The sequence below is a fragment of the Sardina pilchardus genome, chromosome 21, assembly GCF_963854185.1.
Source record: "Sardina pilchardus chromosome 21, fSarPil1.1, whole genome shotgun sequence".
Lineage (NCBI taxonomy): Eukaryota > Metazoa > Chordata > Actinopteri > Clupeiformes > Clupeidae > Sardina > Sardina pilchardus.
Window position 1 is genome coordinate 14,185,651 of NC_085014.1, and position 16,208 is coordinate 14,201,858.

General features: G+C 48.0%; 1 protein-coding gene across 1 annotated transcript in view; it reads right to left on the reverse strand.

The window, feature by feature from the left end:
* Positions 1-46: 46 nt before the first annotated feature.
* Positions 47-16,208, reverse strand: part of frmpd3 (FERM and PDZ domain containing 3) — a 20,186-nt gene continuing 4,024 nt past the window's right edge. Inside the window, exons 6-17 of the mRNA XM_062524235.1 lie at positions 12,585-12,692; positions 10,345-10,476; positions 9,234-9,353; positions 8,399-8,535; positions 7,963-8,089; positions 6,683-6,772; positions 6,044-6,223; positions 5,534-5,669; positions 3,698-4,450; positions 3,380-3,595; positions 656-2,862; positions 47-625 (exon numbers count right to left, since the gene is read on the reverse strand). Of these exons, the coding sequence (XP_062380219.1) occupies positions 47-625; positions 656-2,862; positions 3,380-3,595; positions 3,698-4,450; positions 5,534-5,669; positions 6,044-6,223; positions 6,683-6,772; positions 7,963-8,089; positions 8,399-8,535; positions 9,234-9,353; positions 10,345-10,476; positions 12,585-12,692 (4,785 nt within the window). The remainder of the gene's footprint in view (positions 626-655; positions 2,863-3,379; positions 3,596-3,697; positions 4,451-5,533; positions 5,670-6,043; positions 6,224-6,682; positions 6,773-7,962; positions 8,090-8,398; positions 8,536-9,233; positions 9,354-10,344; positions 10,477-12,584; positions 12,693-16,208) is intronic.

The following is a 16,208-nucleotide window of genomic DNA, read 5'->3' on the forward strand; positions in this document are numbered from 1 at the left end:
TGTGTGTGGGGGGGGGGGATGTGGGGGATGTTCTTGTTCATGGGCTTCACTTGGTGGGCAAGGTTTTGATGGAGCGTGGGAGGGAGCCTGCGTTTGTGGAGGCAGGCGTCTGAGGGCTGGCACTCTTGTTGGGGAGGCTGCTGGAGTGTCCCATGGCCTCCTCGGCGGCCCGGAGAAGCAGCGTGTAGTTGACCGCCACCTCCTCCACTTTCCGCAGCAGCTGCAGCCGCTGGGTCTCGGAGCGTATGCCGTGCACCAGCCGGATGAACGTCTGCGTCAGGTTGCACAGCACCTGGAAGCTGGCGGTGACGGCGCTGAGCATGCGCGTGGGGCTCTTCTCCACGCTCGCCACGCGGCGGCAGGACGCGCGGAACTCCTTGAAGCGCACCGCCAGCTCTTGCTTGTACTCCGCCAGCCGGGCGGCGGGCATGCGCGACGACTCGCCCTCCGTCTGGGGGCCGTTGGCGCACTGCCGGAGGATGGCCAGAAGCTCGTTGGCGTCCAGCTGCGCGATGAGGAAGCCGTCAGGCAGGCAGAAAGTCTTGTCCTGCAGGGACTGCACCCGTGCCAAGCTGGCTTCCAGACTGCTGCAGGCGCGCAGGTCGATCTCCTGTGTCTGGGGCTCCTCTTCCTCCTCCTCTTCCTCCTCCTCCACCTCCTCCTCCTCCCCGCTACAGTCCTCTGCGTCGAGCACCTGTAAGGTTTTGCTGACCACTGGCATGGTGTGGGAGTCCAGCTGCATGCCAGGCAGGACCTGCAGAGGGATCGAGTACGAGAGCTCGTCCTTCTCGCTGCTCGAGTCGGCGGCCTCACACTTGCGGTAGCAGAAGCAGAATGAGCAGCACTTCTCGCGATCGTCACTGCTGCCTTCACTGGGTATTGCCAACAGCACCTCGCTGGTCCCCTCCCGGGTCTCGCGCACAATCTCCTCTCCCTGGATGAAGAAGACGCCTTTCTTTTTTGCCTCGCTGCCTTGAGTATGAATGGGCTCTATCGGGGTTGGTAGTCTGAGTCCTGTTTGCCTAACCCTTTCCATCTCTTTCTCTAAGCTTTTGGCCTTGGTGGATTTCACCTCGGCATAGAGAGGCATGCTATCATTGTTATTGTCCAGCTCACCGATGCTGTACCTTCGCTGGAGTTTCTTGTATTGCGGCGCCCCCATGCACTCGGGGCGTGAAGTGCAAGTGGGTAAACAGGAAACGGGCGTGTCTCGAAGTTCTCGAGACTCCAGGCTGGTGGAGCGGATTCTGGTGGTTTTGATCTCCAGCGTCTGAGGTCTCCGCGGTGCGCCTTGGCTATGGGGAGCCTTGGGAATGGCAGGGGGTGTTTTGGAAATCGGCCTCTCTCTCCCGCCACGGGGCTCCATGGAGGATCCCACAGGCGTGTCGGGTAGCCTCATCCCACGACATATCCTCTTGCAGTCGCAGCTGCGCCTCTGCTCCCGAGAGATGCCCGGGACCTTCTGCACTGGACTCGTGCGCAGCTGGCAGGCACATGGGGTGCCCCCGGGGACAGGCGAGGACCCCTGGGGCAAAAACTCGCCCTGCGACGACTTGGGTTTGAGGAGCTCCTCCAGGAATTCGAGCTCGTACTGTCGCACCTTCTGCAGCTGCGCCCGCCTCTCGTCCGTCTCGCGGCGCAGGCGGGCCGGGAATGTGGCCGAGATCAGATTCCGGAAGCTCTGGAAAGGTGCGCTGCGCTGGGACTTGCTCTTGCCGCCGCCGCTCTGCTTCTTCCGCTCAGCCCCGGGGATGGTGGCCCCCTTCTCCCCGCAGGTAGTTATGTGTGTCGTTTCCACCAGGACGGGTAAGGAGGATTTGGCAAGACCTTTCTGTTGCTCTGGGAGGACTTTGCTCTCAGATTTGTCGTCGGGTGTGTCTTTGCGCTCCGTTTTCACTGGAATGTGAGGGGAATATTTAGGTGGCGGGTGGGTACTAGGCTTGGCTAAACTAGGATCTGATGTCCGCACTGTGGCCTCTTTGCAGCTCGCCAGTTGCAGTCCCTTGGCACGAAGTCTCTCATCATCAGTGGGCGAGGAGGAGTGGAACACCACCACCTTCTGGGTCTGGGGGTCCTTCAGTCTCAACTGGGGCCCCGGCTCAGGCCTCACTGGGCACGTGCAGAAGAGGTCGTCAACTGGCAGCAGGCCCTTAAAGCTTGAAGGCTTGATGGTCTCACTAGAGGCAGTCTCGGCGTCTTGGCACATTTTTGTGGGACTAAGCTTGGCAGAAGCGATTCTATCTACAGGCAAAAGGATGGGTAAGGCTTTGTTGGTCACCTCTGGACTCACCTGTCCAGATATTTTCCCTTTGATGCTCTCCGAGGTGTTAGGACTCAGTTTACCCTCTGATACTTTCTGAATTTTCCCGCCAGTGGACACGTCCGCCTGTTCAATGACTTTCTGTTGCTGGGAGGCCAGAGGAGAGGAGGCTTCAGTCATGGTTGACTTCACAGGCTCTGACTTTGTAGGCTTTCCTGTATCCGCCTCAGTCTGTGGGTGATCTTGGGCTTTGCTCTGCTCGCCTGGAGGACGGGGAGACCCCGGTCCTTGACTGGGGCTGACCTTCAAGGGCACAGTTTTGCTCAGGATCACCTGTTTTGGTGGGCAGCCACCACGGATCTGTGTCATGGAAAAGGCCCCGCTACCCAGAGTCTGGGCAGTGCAGCCAGGAATGGCCAGCGGGAAGTCTCTTCGGCTGAAGATCCGTTCCTTGTTGATGTGGTGGGCCAGCAGGTAAGCTTGGTTCTGATGCTGTTTCATGGCAGACACCATTTCAGACACATCCGTCAGCTCGGAGGAGTTGGTCTCGTGCCCAGAGTCGAGTGACGACTCGGGGGTTATGGCTGCCAGCACTATTAACCCTGTGAGGGACAGAGCACAGAACAAATCAGGGTCACGAATGGAAATAGACTACACACAAATAAATAGACTACCTAAGCCATAAAAGAAGTCATTATCGCATCCTAATAACGAGGCACCAACCACCCGCATATTTAACAGATGGAGAGTTGTTCTCACACAGTGGTATTTTACATTTAGATGGCAGACAAATTCTAAACACCTGACCCGTCTATTGCACGTAATGATGTCACGTTCTAGGAGAAAACGGTAATTACAATATTGCTGCTAAATACGAGCAATTTACATTTTCAACTCATTGCAAAGCAGCAGCATATAATGGATCCTGTCGAGAACCAGACTAAATGGTCTCTCGACCTGCATACTTAAAAAGCTTAAATCTGTTTGGCCTCATATGGGGTGCAAGTAATCACCATTTTAACCTCAATAAATAGGCAGTCAAGCAAAGAAAAACAAAACATAAGAGACATTAGAGAGATAGAGGAAGACTGTGTTTCTGAGAAGCAGTGAGAAGTCCACCTGCGGTTTGAGGGGTTTGCTGGTGGTGGTGGTGGTGGGGATAGTCCTCAGAGGCCGCCAGAGCCTCCAGGGCTTGCAGGGTGGAGACTAACGCATCGTCCAGCTCCTGGGCATGGTCCCGCACTGTCCTGGTGGCCACGTTATCAATCAGAGTCACCGGGACTTCCCCCGCAGTTGCTCCCACTGTTCCCGCAGTGACAGCAGCTGTTGCTGCTGCTGCTGAAGCCTCTGCCACTACTGTTGCTGATGTGGTTGTCGTCATGGTCGCCGTGGCAGCTGTTGCTTTCGTGGCCCCCTCTGCTTTGGCAGCAGCCTTACGGTTTTTATTCGGGTCGTCCTCGTCGGAGCTGTTATCCCGAAACCCCGGCGGGGGAGCGGCAATGGCGGGAGGCGGAGGCTGCAGTTTTCCGACAGCTTCCTCTTCCATCTCTTCGTCGTCGTCGCTGCCGGGCAGAGGCAGGGCCATGAGGTCCACGATGCCCGCGACGTCTCGGGAGGCACAGGCACTCGAGCACTGCTTCCCGGAGCTCCCGCTGCTCCGACTGTCCTCCACCATCAGACCCTCAGCCTTGAGCCTGGCCTTGCAGGAGTCGCAGAAGAAACGTCCGGAACGGTGCGGCCGCTCCAAGGTCTTCGCCCGGCTCCTGAAGCCCGGGCCTCCGCCACCGCCGCCGCCCCTTTCCACTTCTCTCTCCGCGGAACTGTCGGGGCGCGCGATGACAATGGCCTCGGCGCTCTTGAGCGTGGGATCGGACTTGGTGCGGCAGCGGCTCTGTGAGACGAGGTTCTCGTTGATGTCCAGCTGCTCCTCGGCCTGCTGCTGCAGCTCCCGAAGCTGCTGCTGTTCCCGCAGGTGGATGTGGCAGAGGCCCAGGTGTTGCGATGGTGGGTGCTGGGGGTGCTGCGAGGAGGCTGAGCTTGAGGACGCCTTCTGGGACGGCTCTCGGGACAGCCCTTCCCTCTCTTCGCCTCGCCGGCTACTCCCTCCTCCTCCTCCTCCTCCGCTGCCGCCACCGCCGCTTGAACCCGTCGCTCCCGAGGGCCGCGAGTGAGCATGGGAACTTCTGTAATCTAAGGGCAGAATCATCAGAGGAGTTGACAGGTGGAACAACCCTCAGAGTTTAGTTGGATGGAGCGTCCTGATGATGAGAGGCGACAGCAGAATGGATGTTGTTTTTGAAGTCGTATGAAAAGGGGTGGGTGGATTTTTTTGTGCTTGTTTTGCTCTGAGATGAAAACTTGGTCACCCTCGAGGGAACACATGGCAAGCGGTGATATCTATGAGTCTCCCTCACAGGACTGATCACAGCAATATGAGGACAGAGAGAAGAGCAGGAACATCCAATAGAATGACTGAGTATTACATGTTCTTTTGATGAAAGAGAGAGAGAGAGAGAGCAGGCGGGACCGACAAATCCTGAATGTGACTTTTTTTTTATGTGAAGAACAGAAACAAGAAAAATGAACCCCCAATCCAATGGGACTGAACCAAGATGGAGATGAGAGAAATCGAGAGGCGGGTGGGCAATGTGAATGAGATCCCCAAGGAGTCAATGGAGCTGGTCCAAGCAAATGGAGGAAGCTGATGACACTCCAGGCAATTTTGAGAGAAATGTTGAAATGCGAGTCACCCCTTTGTGCTATTTAGTTTTTCCTCAGATTGTTTTTTTTGCTCAAACTTAGCCTCACTGATGGAAACCAGTTCACACAAAGACCTTGACCTTGAGCCTCAGTGTAAATACAAGCACATGAGATTGCCCTGTCAAGTCAAATTATATACTGTATGTTGCACAATTCTCCTACATACTCATGTTGAAAAGCATGTTAGGTGTCAGTTATTAGTTATATCAGTTGAACATTAAATACACATTAAATGCCACTGATGACACAAAGTGATGACATTTTCAAACCATACAGGCATCTTTGACAATGACATTTTAAAAGCACCTGAGGGACTAAATGCTTTTCGTATTAATGACAGGCAATCCATAGACAAGTGAGATGGAAAGACATGAGGGTTTTAAGTTAAAGTTTACAGCATTATGCTTCACAGACTGTATATAAAATGAATAAAACACAATCAAAGTACTTTTTCACAGGGTTTCTTTTGGACCTGCTAGCCACACAAAACCAAGGGGGTGACAACTAACATACCTGCCTTGATCATATGAGACTGACCAGGTGTCCGGTAGTAGACAGTCCGTTTGGGGTCCACATAGAGCTTGTAGTAGCCGGAGATCAGACAGGCAAAATTCGAGGCATCCGGCCACTCCATCAGTAACACCAGCGGCTAGGAAGAAGAGGCAAAGGGAAGGACACATTCTATGAGGTGATAATGTGTTATTTGAAGCAGTCTGTGGAAAGCTGATATCCATTCTAATTCCTCTGTATTTGGTTTTAAAATTAGCACAAATGTGTGTATCTATCTCCAGCAGTTTAAATGGATGATGATTTGCTTTCGCTAGGGGGAAGGATAGGCACAAATTCAAGCCCCAATGTCATCTAGAGGATAATTTCTTAGTACTATTGCACTGCACGCCAGGGAGAGGTTTATGTGTCCTCGTCTCCTACCACAAGGGCACTAATCTCTAGAGTTGCCATGTTCGGAGTCAATTCACGTGACTGTGTCAAATTCCCTGAAATCGAGAGTAATTCATGTCTCACCTTCGCTTCCAGAATGGTGACCTCCACTCTCGCCACTCCCTGGTGCTCCCGAAACAACTGGACCTTTGCCACTCGGCTGAACTCGGCCAGGACTGTGGTCAGGTTGTTCTTCAGGTCGATTACGTGACTGATCCCGTGCCGAGGCCCCACTAACAGAGTTGTGGCCGAGTGCTTCTCGTCCTGCAACAGCAAAATGCAAATAATGCCGCTAAGAGAGGGACAGCACTTTGAAAGGTCAGTGACTATATAACCTTGTCTATATCCTTGCTCTGATATCTGCCTAAGGAAAGATGTTTTTTTTCTTTTTTGGACAGACATCAAGGGCGATTTAATATCAGATCTTCAGCGTGTGATGCATTTGCTATAGGGATGTAGCCTTGGGGTGATTGTGGGTTGTGGGGGTTTGATCCCACATTTTAAACTTTGATTCTCTCCATGTAGGCAAACATAACACTTTGGGAGCACGTTTACAGATCTGTTGCATGGCTTATCATATATATATTTTTAATCCATTACATATTTCATCCAAATCCAAACCCACTTTACACCATGGCATGGTTCTGATCAGACTCCTAAAGCCTGTATACAAGACCATCGGAGAGCAACCTGGGGAGATGCAGGTTTTATGAGTCACATTACCAGGCCAACCGTGTGGAAAAGCAGGCCTCCAAAAGGTGGAAGGTCGTTCAGGACACGCATGTACTGAAGCTTGCCCTGGAGCGGGGGAACCTGCGTGAGAGGAACAGAAATGACAAGGTGGAGAGAGGGAGGGATGGAGGGGGAGGAAGAGGAGGAGATGGAGGTGGTGTTAGAGGGGGTTGAGCAGGCATTTTACAAGAGAGCTTAGACCAGCAGGGGGTGCTGTTACCTAAGTCCATAAACCAGAAAACACAAATATTTTAAAGTTATAACAACATCTTTAATTGGACTATATTAGTCCAATTATATTAGTCATTCAATATACACACAGTGGAAGTAGCCAAACCTCTCTAAATTTAAGTAACATGCTAATATGTCTTCATTAAAAACATTTAGTCATTTAATATAATGGAGTATGTCGTAAAAGTAATGGTAAACAAAGTTGCCGTAATCAATATAGTATAAATAACGCAGAAAGATGTAGAAAAAGTACTCCTGCTACCCCATGCCATGGGAAAAATAATGATCACTGACCACTGACATAAATAGCCTGCCAACAAAAATCCATTTCAATCAGAGGGAACAAATAATAATGACTAACATTTTCCCTCATTAAGACTCATTGTCCAGTCAAAGGTGAGCACCACCCTCACAATCAAAGCAACTGAAGCTTGTAGCTTCATCAATATCCAAAATGTCCTCCTCCTCCTCCTCCTCCTGTGTTTTTTCTCTCATGAGTAATTAGACATGTTTCAAATTACAGGCCCTCGTAATTTGTTGTGTGTCATTAATCACAAAACCAACATTTCTCCCTCTAGGCAGTCGCAAGCCGGCATTCATTTTAAATAATTTGCTTGTGTTTTTGGTCTTGGATGATTCATGGTATAGGGACGACTCCTGCTAATGACATCTTTTAGTTCTTGCATGTAGCCTCAGTGATTCCTGCTAGTTTCACCTCTCTAATTAGAGACGAAGGTTCGCAAACTCTCCACTCTCTAAGGCGATAAGACCAGGCAGCACACTCGCTAATTGCCAACACTTGTGTGGTTGCATGAATAAATAAACAAATAAATAAATAGTGTGTGGCTTGGCTTGCCAAGGCATGTTTGTTGATGGATAGTTAATTTTTTCTCGCTGTTTAGCGCATCCTTAATTGATTTCACATTTACTCCTTTCACTCCAGACACCTTTTTTTTTTGTGATGTGAGGATGTGAGCAATCAAAATATTGTCTCTCGCACAGTGTGGCTGATAGCTCGTTTGGTTGCCCGGGGAACCCACCTTATTACCAGCTGGGGGAGGATGCTGATAGGTCTTCAGGAGCTGGGAAAGAGTCTTGCAGACGTTCTTCTCCTTGACTGTGGGAAGGAGGGTGAGGGGGAGGAAGGGCTCAAGACCCCACTCTTTCCTGCAGAGAGGAGCCAAAAACCAACACAGTCTCCCTCAATTTCGGCTTTCATGAGGATACTTCTTTTTTAGTACTTACTGGTGTGTATGCCAACAGCGGTCTGAAGAACGCAATTTTGTTGCTCCAGTTTGAATGGTTAAAGGTGGACTATGCAATTTTTTGGGAAACAGTTTCCCCCAATTGTTACACATTTGGTTTCTCTGTTCACTGAACTCCATTTGTGTGCAAAATATATGCAGACGTCCACAGCCACTGTTGCATAAAAATACTACATGGACACACTACTCGGAAAGATGGATATGTACATACTCAACATGTTTGAGGGAGATCTTCTGATTGGGCCTCGCTATGGAAACAGTGATGTAAATGTGGAGGGCCGCCAGTCTCAGCGTGACCTCCGACTTCCAGTCCGTGCCAAAGCGCTCTTTGATGACGTCATTGCGACTCTGTCGAGGCAAGAGAGGACATAATGTGAAACCTTGCTCAATGTACTGTGCCAGTAGCAACAGCCATGATGGCAGTCTTCAAAAAATATATATTCATATATATTGGAGTTAGATCAACTGAGTACTTCTTCTGAGAAGGGATAAGCCCTAAGCATTTTAGCTTAGAGTAGAGTAATTACATATATGTATATATATATATATATATATATATATAAACACATATCACAAATCGTCAAATTATACTGTAGCGCACAAAGCCTTCTTTGCTTACGACTTTGATATGAACTGACAACTGAAATCATTTTTGTTAGACATTACTTTTTATTACATTACCCTTTTCAAGATGTTGTGATGGCAGGCTTTATCCTCTAAGTGTGTTTGTGGTACACCAGATTGGCATTACACTGCCTAGTCAAGCCTGTAAGTAATGCCCCATGAAGACACCCCTGAAATATGCCACACCATCAGCGTTTATGTCGCTCTGACAACTGGATGGCCAGTGCCGCAGCCCGCAGATATGTCAGATTACTCGCCGACATCTCTGAGGCATTCAGCACATCACACATTTTGTTGTCAGGTCTAATCCCCCCCCCCCCCCCCCCTTTTTCTGGTGCGAATGAATCTCCTTCAGCTGAGCCTCCTTTTTTTGTGTGTGGCAAGGTGTGATGGCGCTCTGTCCGGCCGATGGATGAGAGTACCTGTATATAGAGGTACTCAAACGCAGCTGGATCTCTCCTCAGCAAGTCTGCAGGGTCTTTGGGAAAGAAGCAGATCCGAAAGAGACACCTCATCCCCTGGAAGTAGGTCCTGTGCACCACCTGAGGGGAACAACAAAGGCAGAGTTAGCGATAGCATCGGCAGACAGGTCAGGTATCTGTTGCCTTGGTGATCTGCGGGATTTACTGGAATTATACTGCCCTGTTCATTCGCCTGTCTGAGGTATTTCTGACAACAGAATTTTAGTGGTAATGCTGAGTTACCCTAATTATCTGTTCTCAAACTATGGGAGCATCATCGCTGCAAACAGGCATTTATGCAATTATGCCATAACATGCAAAAGGGGTTAATGGCGGCCTTTATAGGGACTATAATTATGCCCTTACATGCTCTTTTCACTGGCAAATTATACTGTCTGAATCTGGCATTTTTATTCCCTTCATGCTATAGAAAATGTGCGTAGCTACAGCCAATCTGAGGCGGGGTAATGACAGGATTCATCTTGCCCTGCAGTCACACTGTCAATGATGTGGAGGCTTATGGCCTTCAGCCCTGTAATTGTACCCCTGACCTCCCAAGCTGGCCACATACAGGTTTCTTTCTCTCGGCCGTAAATTGGATTAATGCTTCGCACGCAGCAGGGGTGTCCGGTCTCCGAATATTAAATCAATCCGCGGACATTTGCTTCAGGGGGGGTTTCAGCTGGCTGATCACAGGTTTTCTATACGGCGATCCTTCATATGGTGAAGGGGCGATGATGGAAAGGGGGAGGAGAGCGAGTGAGAGGAAATGAGACGAGGACGAGGAGAGGAGGAAGGGAGGAGAGGGAGGATGTGTTCAAAAGTGGACATTCACATTGCCTATGGAAAAGGCAGGTAGGGAATGAGGAGAGATTGTAGGAGACATGCTAAACTTGTCAAACAGATCATTCATTCCAGTGAAGCATCATTTGAAAGAGATAAGGATATATATATAGAGAGAGAGAGAGAGAGAGAGAGAGAGAGAGAGAGAGAGAGAGAGAGAGAGAGAGAGAGAGAGAGAGAGAGGGAGAGATGACAGGAAGACAGGCAGGATAAGAAGATGGTATCCTACGTGGGACAGAGGCTGATGCTCCTGTAGCAGGTGCAGTCTCTGGTTCTGGTCCAATCCTCCCGACTCCAGAACCAGCGCAAAATGCTCGATGTAGCGCAGCGACAGGCGGTCCTGCAGGGACGATATCACATCCTGCAAAAGGAACCAGAAAGCAATCCACAAAAAAAAATACAAATGAGATACACTTGTTTTAGCTCATATTTCTCTCCTCTATTCAAAATAACAACAGCACAAAATAATACAAATGAGATACACTTGTTTTGGCTCATATTTATCTCCTTTATTCAAAATAACAACAGCACAGAAAAAAAAAAAAAACCTAGACGTCATGTCTGCAACGACCATGTCAGGCAGATGCCGCTATGTTCCTGTTGGTAAGGTGCAGTTGTGGGCTGCATTCTAGCATGTACTGAGTGTGCTGTACTCACACAGAGCAAACAGGGTTGACATTTACTTTCATCCCGTGTAGTGTGGAGATCAATGGGATTAATGAATGGTAACTACCCCAGCACTCAGCCTCTAGGGGGCGCTCCAGTCCCCAGCCCGCTGGCCACAGCCCAGGTAAAGGTCAACAAATGTTAATAAAGACTTAGTGGCGTGATCCCACATATGCACACACACACACACACACACACACATATACAGTACAAGGAGACACGTGCATTAGTCAAGAGGAGCGTGTTGACTGAAGACACACATCGTGTAAGTGTTACCAAGCGGCGAGGCCTCGCCTGAGGTCTTGTCAATATGCATTGACCTGCATCTAGTTTTATTTGATCAACACAAATCCCTAGGCGGAGAGGTGAAAATGCTAGAACGGAAATGGAATTCCCTCAGAAGCAAGGGCAGCTCCGCTCGCGAGGAGCAAGCTACAGCTATGCGCCTGTTGTCTCCCACATGACATTTGGATGCAGATAATCTTCTCCGGAAATATTGACCGAAGATTTAAAATGATGGAAACGCTATCTCGTAGACTCGTACACATGCTGTTATGTAAAGATTACAGAGAAAGAAATATTAATCTGTTCACCACACAAGCAAGACGAGACAAGACACACAAACACACATTATCCACATACTGTATACGCACAGGTCAATATACGCATGATACATAGCCTCACTAATAGACTGATTTGTCTTTGATTACAGCTGTTGCTCATGGGTGCGTGAGACAAAACATCCTGATTAATTCAGGCATGACGGGATTAGTGATGGCCTCCTCCCACAGCCCCAGAGGTGACCCTTCTAACATTGCTGAGTCTACAAACCCAACGTCCTCAAAGTCATTCTCCCACATCCACGCTCAAGGTCCCACTTTCAACGAGACTAGAGGAAGCATCCCTGCATCAACAGTATGTGTTGCTCTACTATGTGCTTAGCCTTCTCTGTATGATATCCCAGTGATTTGCATTTTGCATTTTTTTTTCTTTTTAAAATGTAGTCATATTTAATCTAGTTGACATTAAGCTAGGGCTTTCTTTCCATTACTGTACCGGAGGAAAGAGGGAACATTTCTCTTATTTAATCAAATTATGTCAACTAATGAGCACTCTCGCGTATGCCTGCATCGTCCAGCACGGACCCAGGATACTAATGGACACTGAACACTGACATGACGCCACAGGGGGGAAAAAAGATCTGTATCTTTTTTTTGGAATATAAAGGTAAATTGCTTTGCTTAACGGATCTGCATAGAGAACCGCTTAGGTGGCACCCGAAGAAAATTGCTCCTTGGGCCAAGTTAGGATTCTTCTTACAAAAAAAGTGTGTGTCCCCCCCCCCCCCTTCTCTTTCACTTTTAGTAATATCTCACTTTCATCTGAAAAAAGATACATATTCTGCTGTATTCTGTATCAGATATTAGGTTTCAGTAATACTCTGGGGGAGATTATTCCAGGCGGTGGAAAGGATATTTTGAGTAGTTATAATAATGCGATAACATATCAGGAGGGTACGTTGGGTAATTTCACCTGGTCCCGGTTTTTTGATAACACTTTTGGGAAGCAATTGCCTAAGCAGCGCCTAAAGGTTTTGAATTTGCATTCATACTGTATATTATGTTCTGACCCAACAAAGTGTTGTACTGAAACTTTTGGAGATTTATCTAGTTCCCAATATATGTCTCAATTCTACATTCATGTGGAACAGAACCAGATAGTTGATCCACTCACAGAGTAAATGGATACACACACACACACACACACACACACACACACACACATGAGCACACGTAACCTTACCCTAACCGTGGTCCGGCTGTCAAATGTAAACGACTTGATTTGTCCATTCTCCAGGAACACCTTCAGCACGTTTGGTATGAGGAGTAAAGAGTCGTCTTTGAGCATTGTCTGAATGAAGGGATAGTGGACAGCAGAAAAGAAGAGAAAGAGGGAGAGAGAGAGGGAGGGAGAGAGAGAGAGAGAGAGAGGTGGGTGAAAAAGCAGACAACCAGTTACTGAAGTACTAAAGGACTAGGAACCGAGGTGGAGACACATGAGGAAGTACTCCAAAGGTCAACAAAGAAAACCTGATCAATTCCAAGAAGCGAGGGAGAGAGAAAGAGAGAGAGCACGAGAGAAAGAGAGAGAGAGAGCTAAAGAGGCCATAGAGTTTTATAATTGGACGGAGAAGAATGTGAAGAGAAAAGTACCGCCAATCTCATCTCAGTTCAAAGGCTAAGGTTTGTTACCGTACATGGCTGGAGAGAGAGGGCCCCAATACCTTAATTGCACCATTGTGGTCTGACGGGGGACAAAACTGCTTTAGGAGTCGACAGGAGTGCATTGTGCGGTGATCAAAAGAGGGAGCTTATTCAAGCCCGCCAGGGCTTTGCTTTAATATGTATGCGGCATGATTACAACGCCACTGCTGTCACGGCTGCAGCCACCGCAAGCGCTGCTGCATTCATCCCAAGCCTGAGAGTTGTGTAACTATAAATGAGATTAAAAAAAAAATAGCTCCTGACTCAAGGTTATCTCTTACACTGCTCTTCTACCCCCTCCCTCTCTTTCTCTCTCTCTCGCTTTCTCTCTCCATCTTTGTTATATTATACTCCATTCTCTATTCAAAGGGTTGCACTCACATGAAGTTTCAGAAAAAGGGAGTGATAGCACGCCATCTAACCATGATGTTACATGGAGGAAATATTGCAGTGTTAGCCTTACAACACACTTTAGCAATTGCACTCAAAAAAGAAAAAAAATACCAGGGGATATTTGACTTTGTCCCTGTATTAGGAGAATCCTGCCATGGATGTCAGTTAGAACCATGCAGTTAGTAGACAATCCAAAAATGGCTTCAGATAACTGGTTCTAGAACTTTCCTTTTTGCTGTTGTGACAGGAAACTGAAACACCTCAGCTTCTTGAGCCACAAGGCAGTCAATGGTGATTAACAAAGTTCTCTCTAATAGGGACAAAATAATACCCCTTTTTCTAAGAGGTAGAAGAGTACATTTAGCATATTTAGCATAGCAGCTAATGGGAGAGTCGCGAGTTACATGCAGTTATTTTGGTAGCACTTTACTTTAGGCCATCCTCAGCACAGTTACAGGACCTCAGCATAAGCCCTTTCTAACAACTGGCATAAGCACACAAGCATTTATAAAGTCTAGTTCCAACTGATTTTAGCAGTCATAAAACCTGCTTTTGACAACATTGATGTCAAATGGACATGCATTTATTTCAAGTAGCATCTATTTCATGTTTTTGTTTCTAGCATAGCATATTGTTCAACTGTTGACTTTTGAATTTCAGCAAAATGTTAATGAAGTGACATCACTTGAGGCAAGTGGGGAAATGGAAGCAATGCATTTGACAAAAGCAGTGCTTATAACGTCAGATACCAGTTGGAATTGGCCTATTTAAATGTTTTATTTTGCTCACAGCAGTTGTCATGAAGGGCCTACACAGACATCTTGGAAATGTGCATAAAACAACCGTAAAGTAAAATTTGTCGTTTTAAATACTCAAAGTAATGTAATTTCCTGAACTTTAAACAATCTCTTGTAATCTTCTCAGTCAACATTGCAGTAAGCAAACACGGAAATCAAATTGCTTCCTATTCCATCAAGAAGACCAGAGCTCAAAAGCATCTTCTTCAAACATAGATACTCTTTCCAGCAAATGCCTCCCTCTTCCTCCCTGAAATCACGAAACAGCCTCCTCCTAACATCGTGCAATGATGCTGGTAATTAGCCCTCTCAACCCTTGACAGTGTGAAGATTAGTATGAAACAGACAGACACAGCCTTCATTAACAGCACTTCAGCCAAACATTATTTACACACGCAGATGGAAAAAACAATCTTCGAAAATCTCCGTCATCCAGTATAATTCCCTCTTAACTACTCCTTAACAGGACTTAACAGACCATAAGAGACACAACCCCTTTTGCTTATTATGCGCCTACAAGATCGGCATTCTTCTGTACAGTTATGCAATCGGATTGTCTGAAAATCTAAATCAACTAACATTCACCATGACCTATAGCCGTGAATATGGTGTTTATTCACACATAAATACTGTAGCATTTGACTGAGGCTGTCGGGATTGGCAGCCGGGCGAGGTGAGGCTTTTTTTGAGCCGACTCTATTGCCTTCCCTGCACCAGGCAATCTCAGTCAATTGCCTGCATGTTGCATCTGAAAGGGCACAAACACTACTTGGTACCCAGGTCGTGTACGGTGCTACTGAAAGAGCATAACCATATCCTATTCAAAGGTGTCACTCAAATCTGGCCTCAGTGTCCATGGCACTCTGTCACAAAAAAAAAAAAAAACCCTTCAATAATGACTATGCCTGCCACACCTGCTAAATGGAGACGGTGAAAGGTTGGGTTTAGCATAACACAGTGCCATCGGCCTGTCGAGGGAACACAAGGGGCAGGGGCGGGATGGTCGGGACGGGCAGGGGGCAGCTAGGATCAGTGACAAGAGGCAAGCTGAAGGGTGAACTTCGGTTCAATTCCCAATCTGAGATCATCGCGTCTGCAGTGTGAACTGGGCTTGAGAATAGCACGGTGGACAAAACAGTGAGTAAGGTCTCAAACACACGGAGTGATGCCCTGCTGGAGTCATCGGTACTGACCAGCTTGCTGGAATGCTGGGCCTCTCAATCACTGGGATGTCAACACAGAGGAATCTATAGGTCATGCTAGGCACAAGAAATGCAGCACAGACCTGCATAATGTTGTTTTTTTGACACATCTGTGCAGATTTTTTGCTGGTTTCTATGCCACGTCTGGCATGGTATTGCTGGTCATGGTGGTCTACAACATTAAAACCAACAAGAACCAACACAGCTAAAAGCAGGCCAGCAACAGGCCAACATTGTCAAGGGAAAAAAAATAATTTAGACCTGCAACACGTTAATTACCAGCTTTCCAAAAAAAATATAGAAAACAGTTTTCTGCTGTCTTTTGCTCCTGCCTCTCGCCACTGGATGATTTCAGTCCCTTAGAGAAATTCAGGCCCCAGGTCTACGTGCGCGTGTGTGTGGTGGACGAATATGACGAGCACCTCCTGCTTGCTGTCTCACTCTCTCTTTGCACCGATGAGCAAGTCTGGCGATTCGGCCGGCAGCCAGAGCTTGCTGATCGCACGGGAGATGGAGTTTGGCATGACTGTAGGCAGCGCGGTGGTGGGTAGTGGTGAGAGTAGGAGTGGTGGTGGTGGTGGTGGCGGTTGCTGTGGCGGTGGTGTTTGGGTCTTTACCGATTTGCGGCCTCTAGGCCTGACCAGCCAATCGCGTCCTTCCGGAGAACAGCACGCCCCTCCCATCGCGTGGCGTTACTAAAGTGGAGAGGCGGCACCCGGAGCTCGTCGTTGCTTGTGTGGCCGGGAAGGTTGAAGGGGAAGTAGGTGGGAA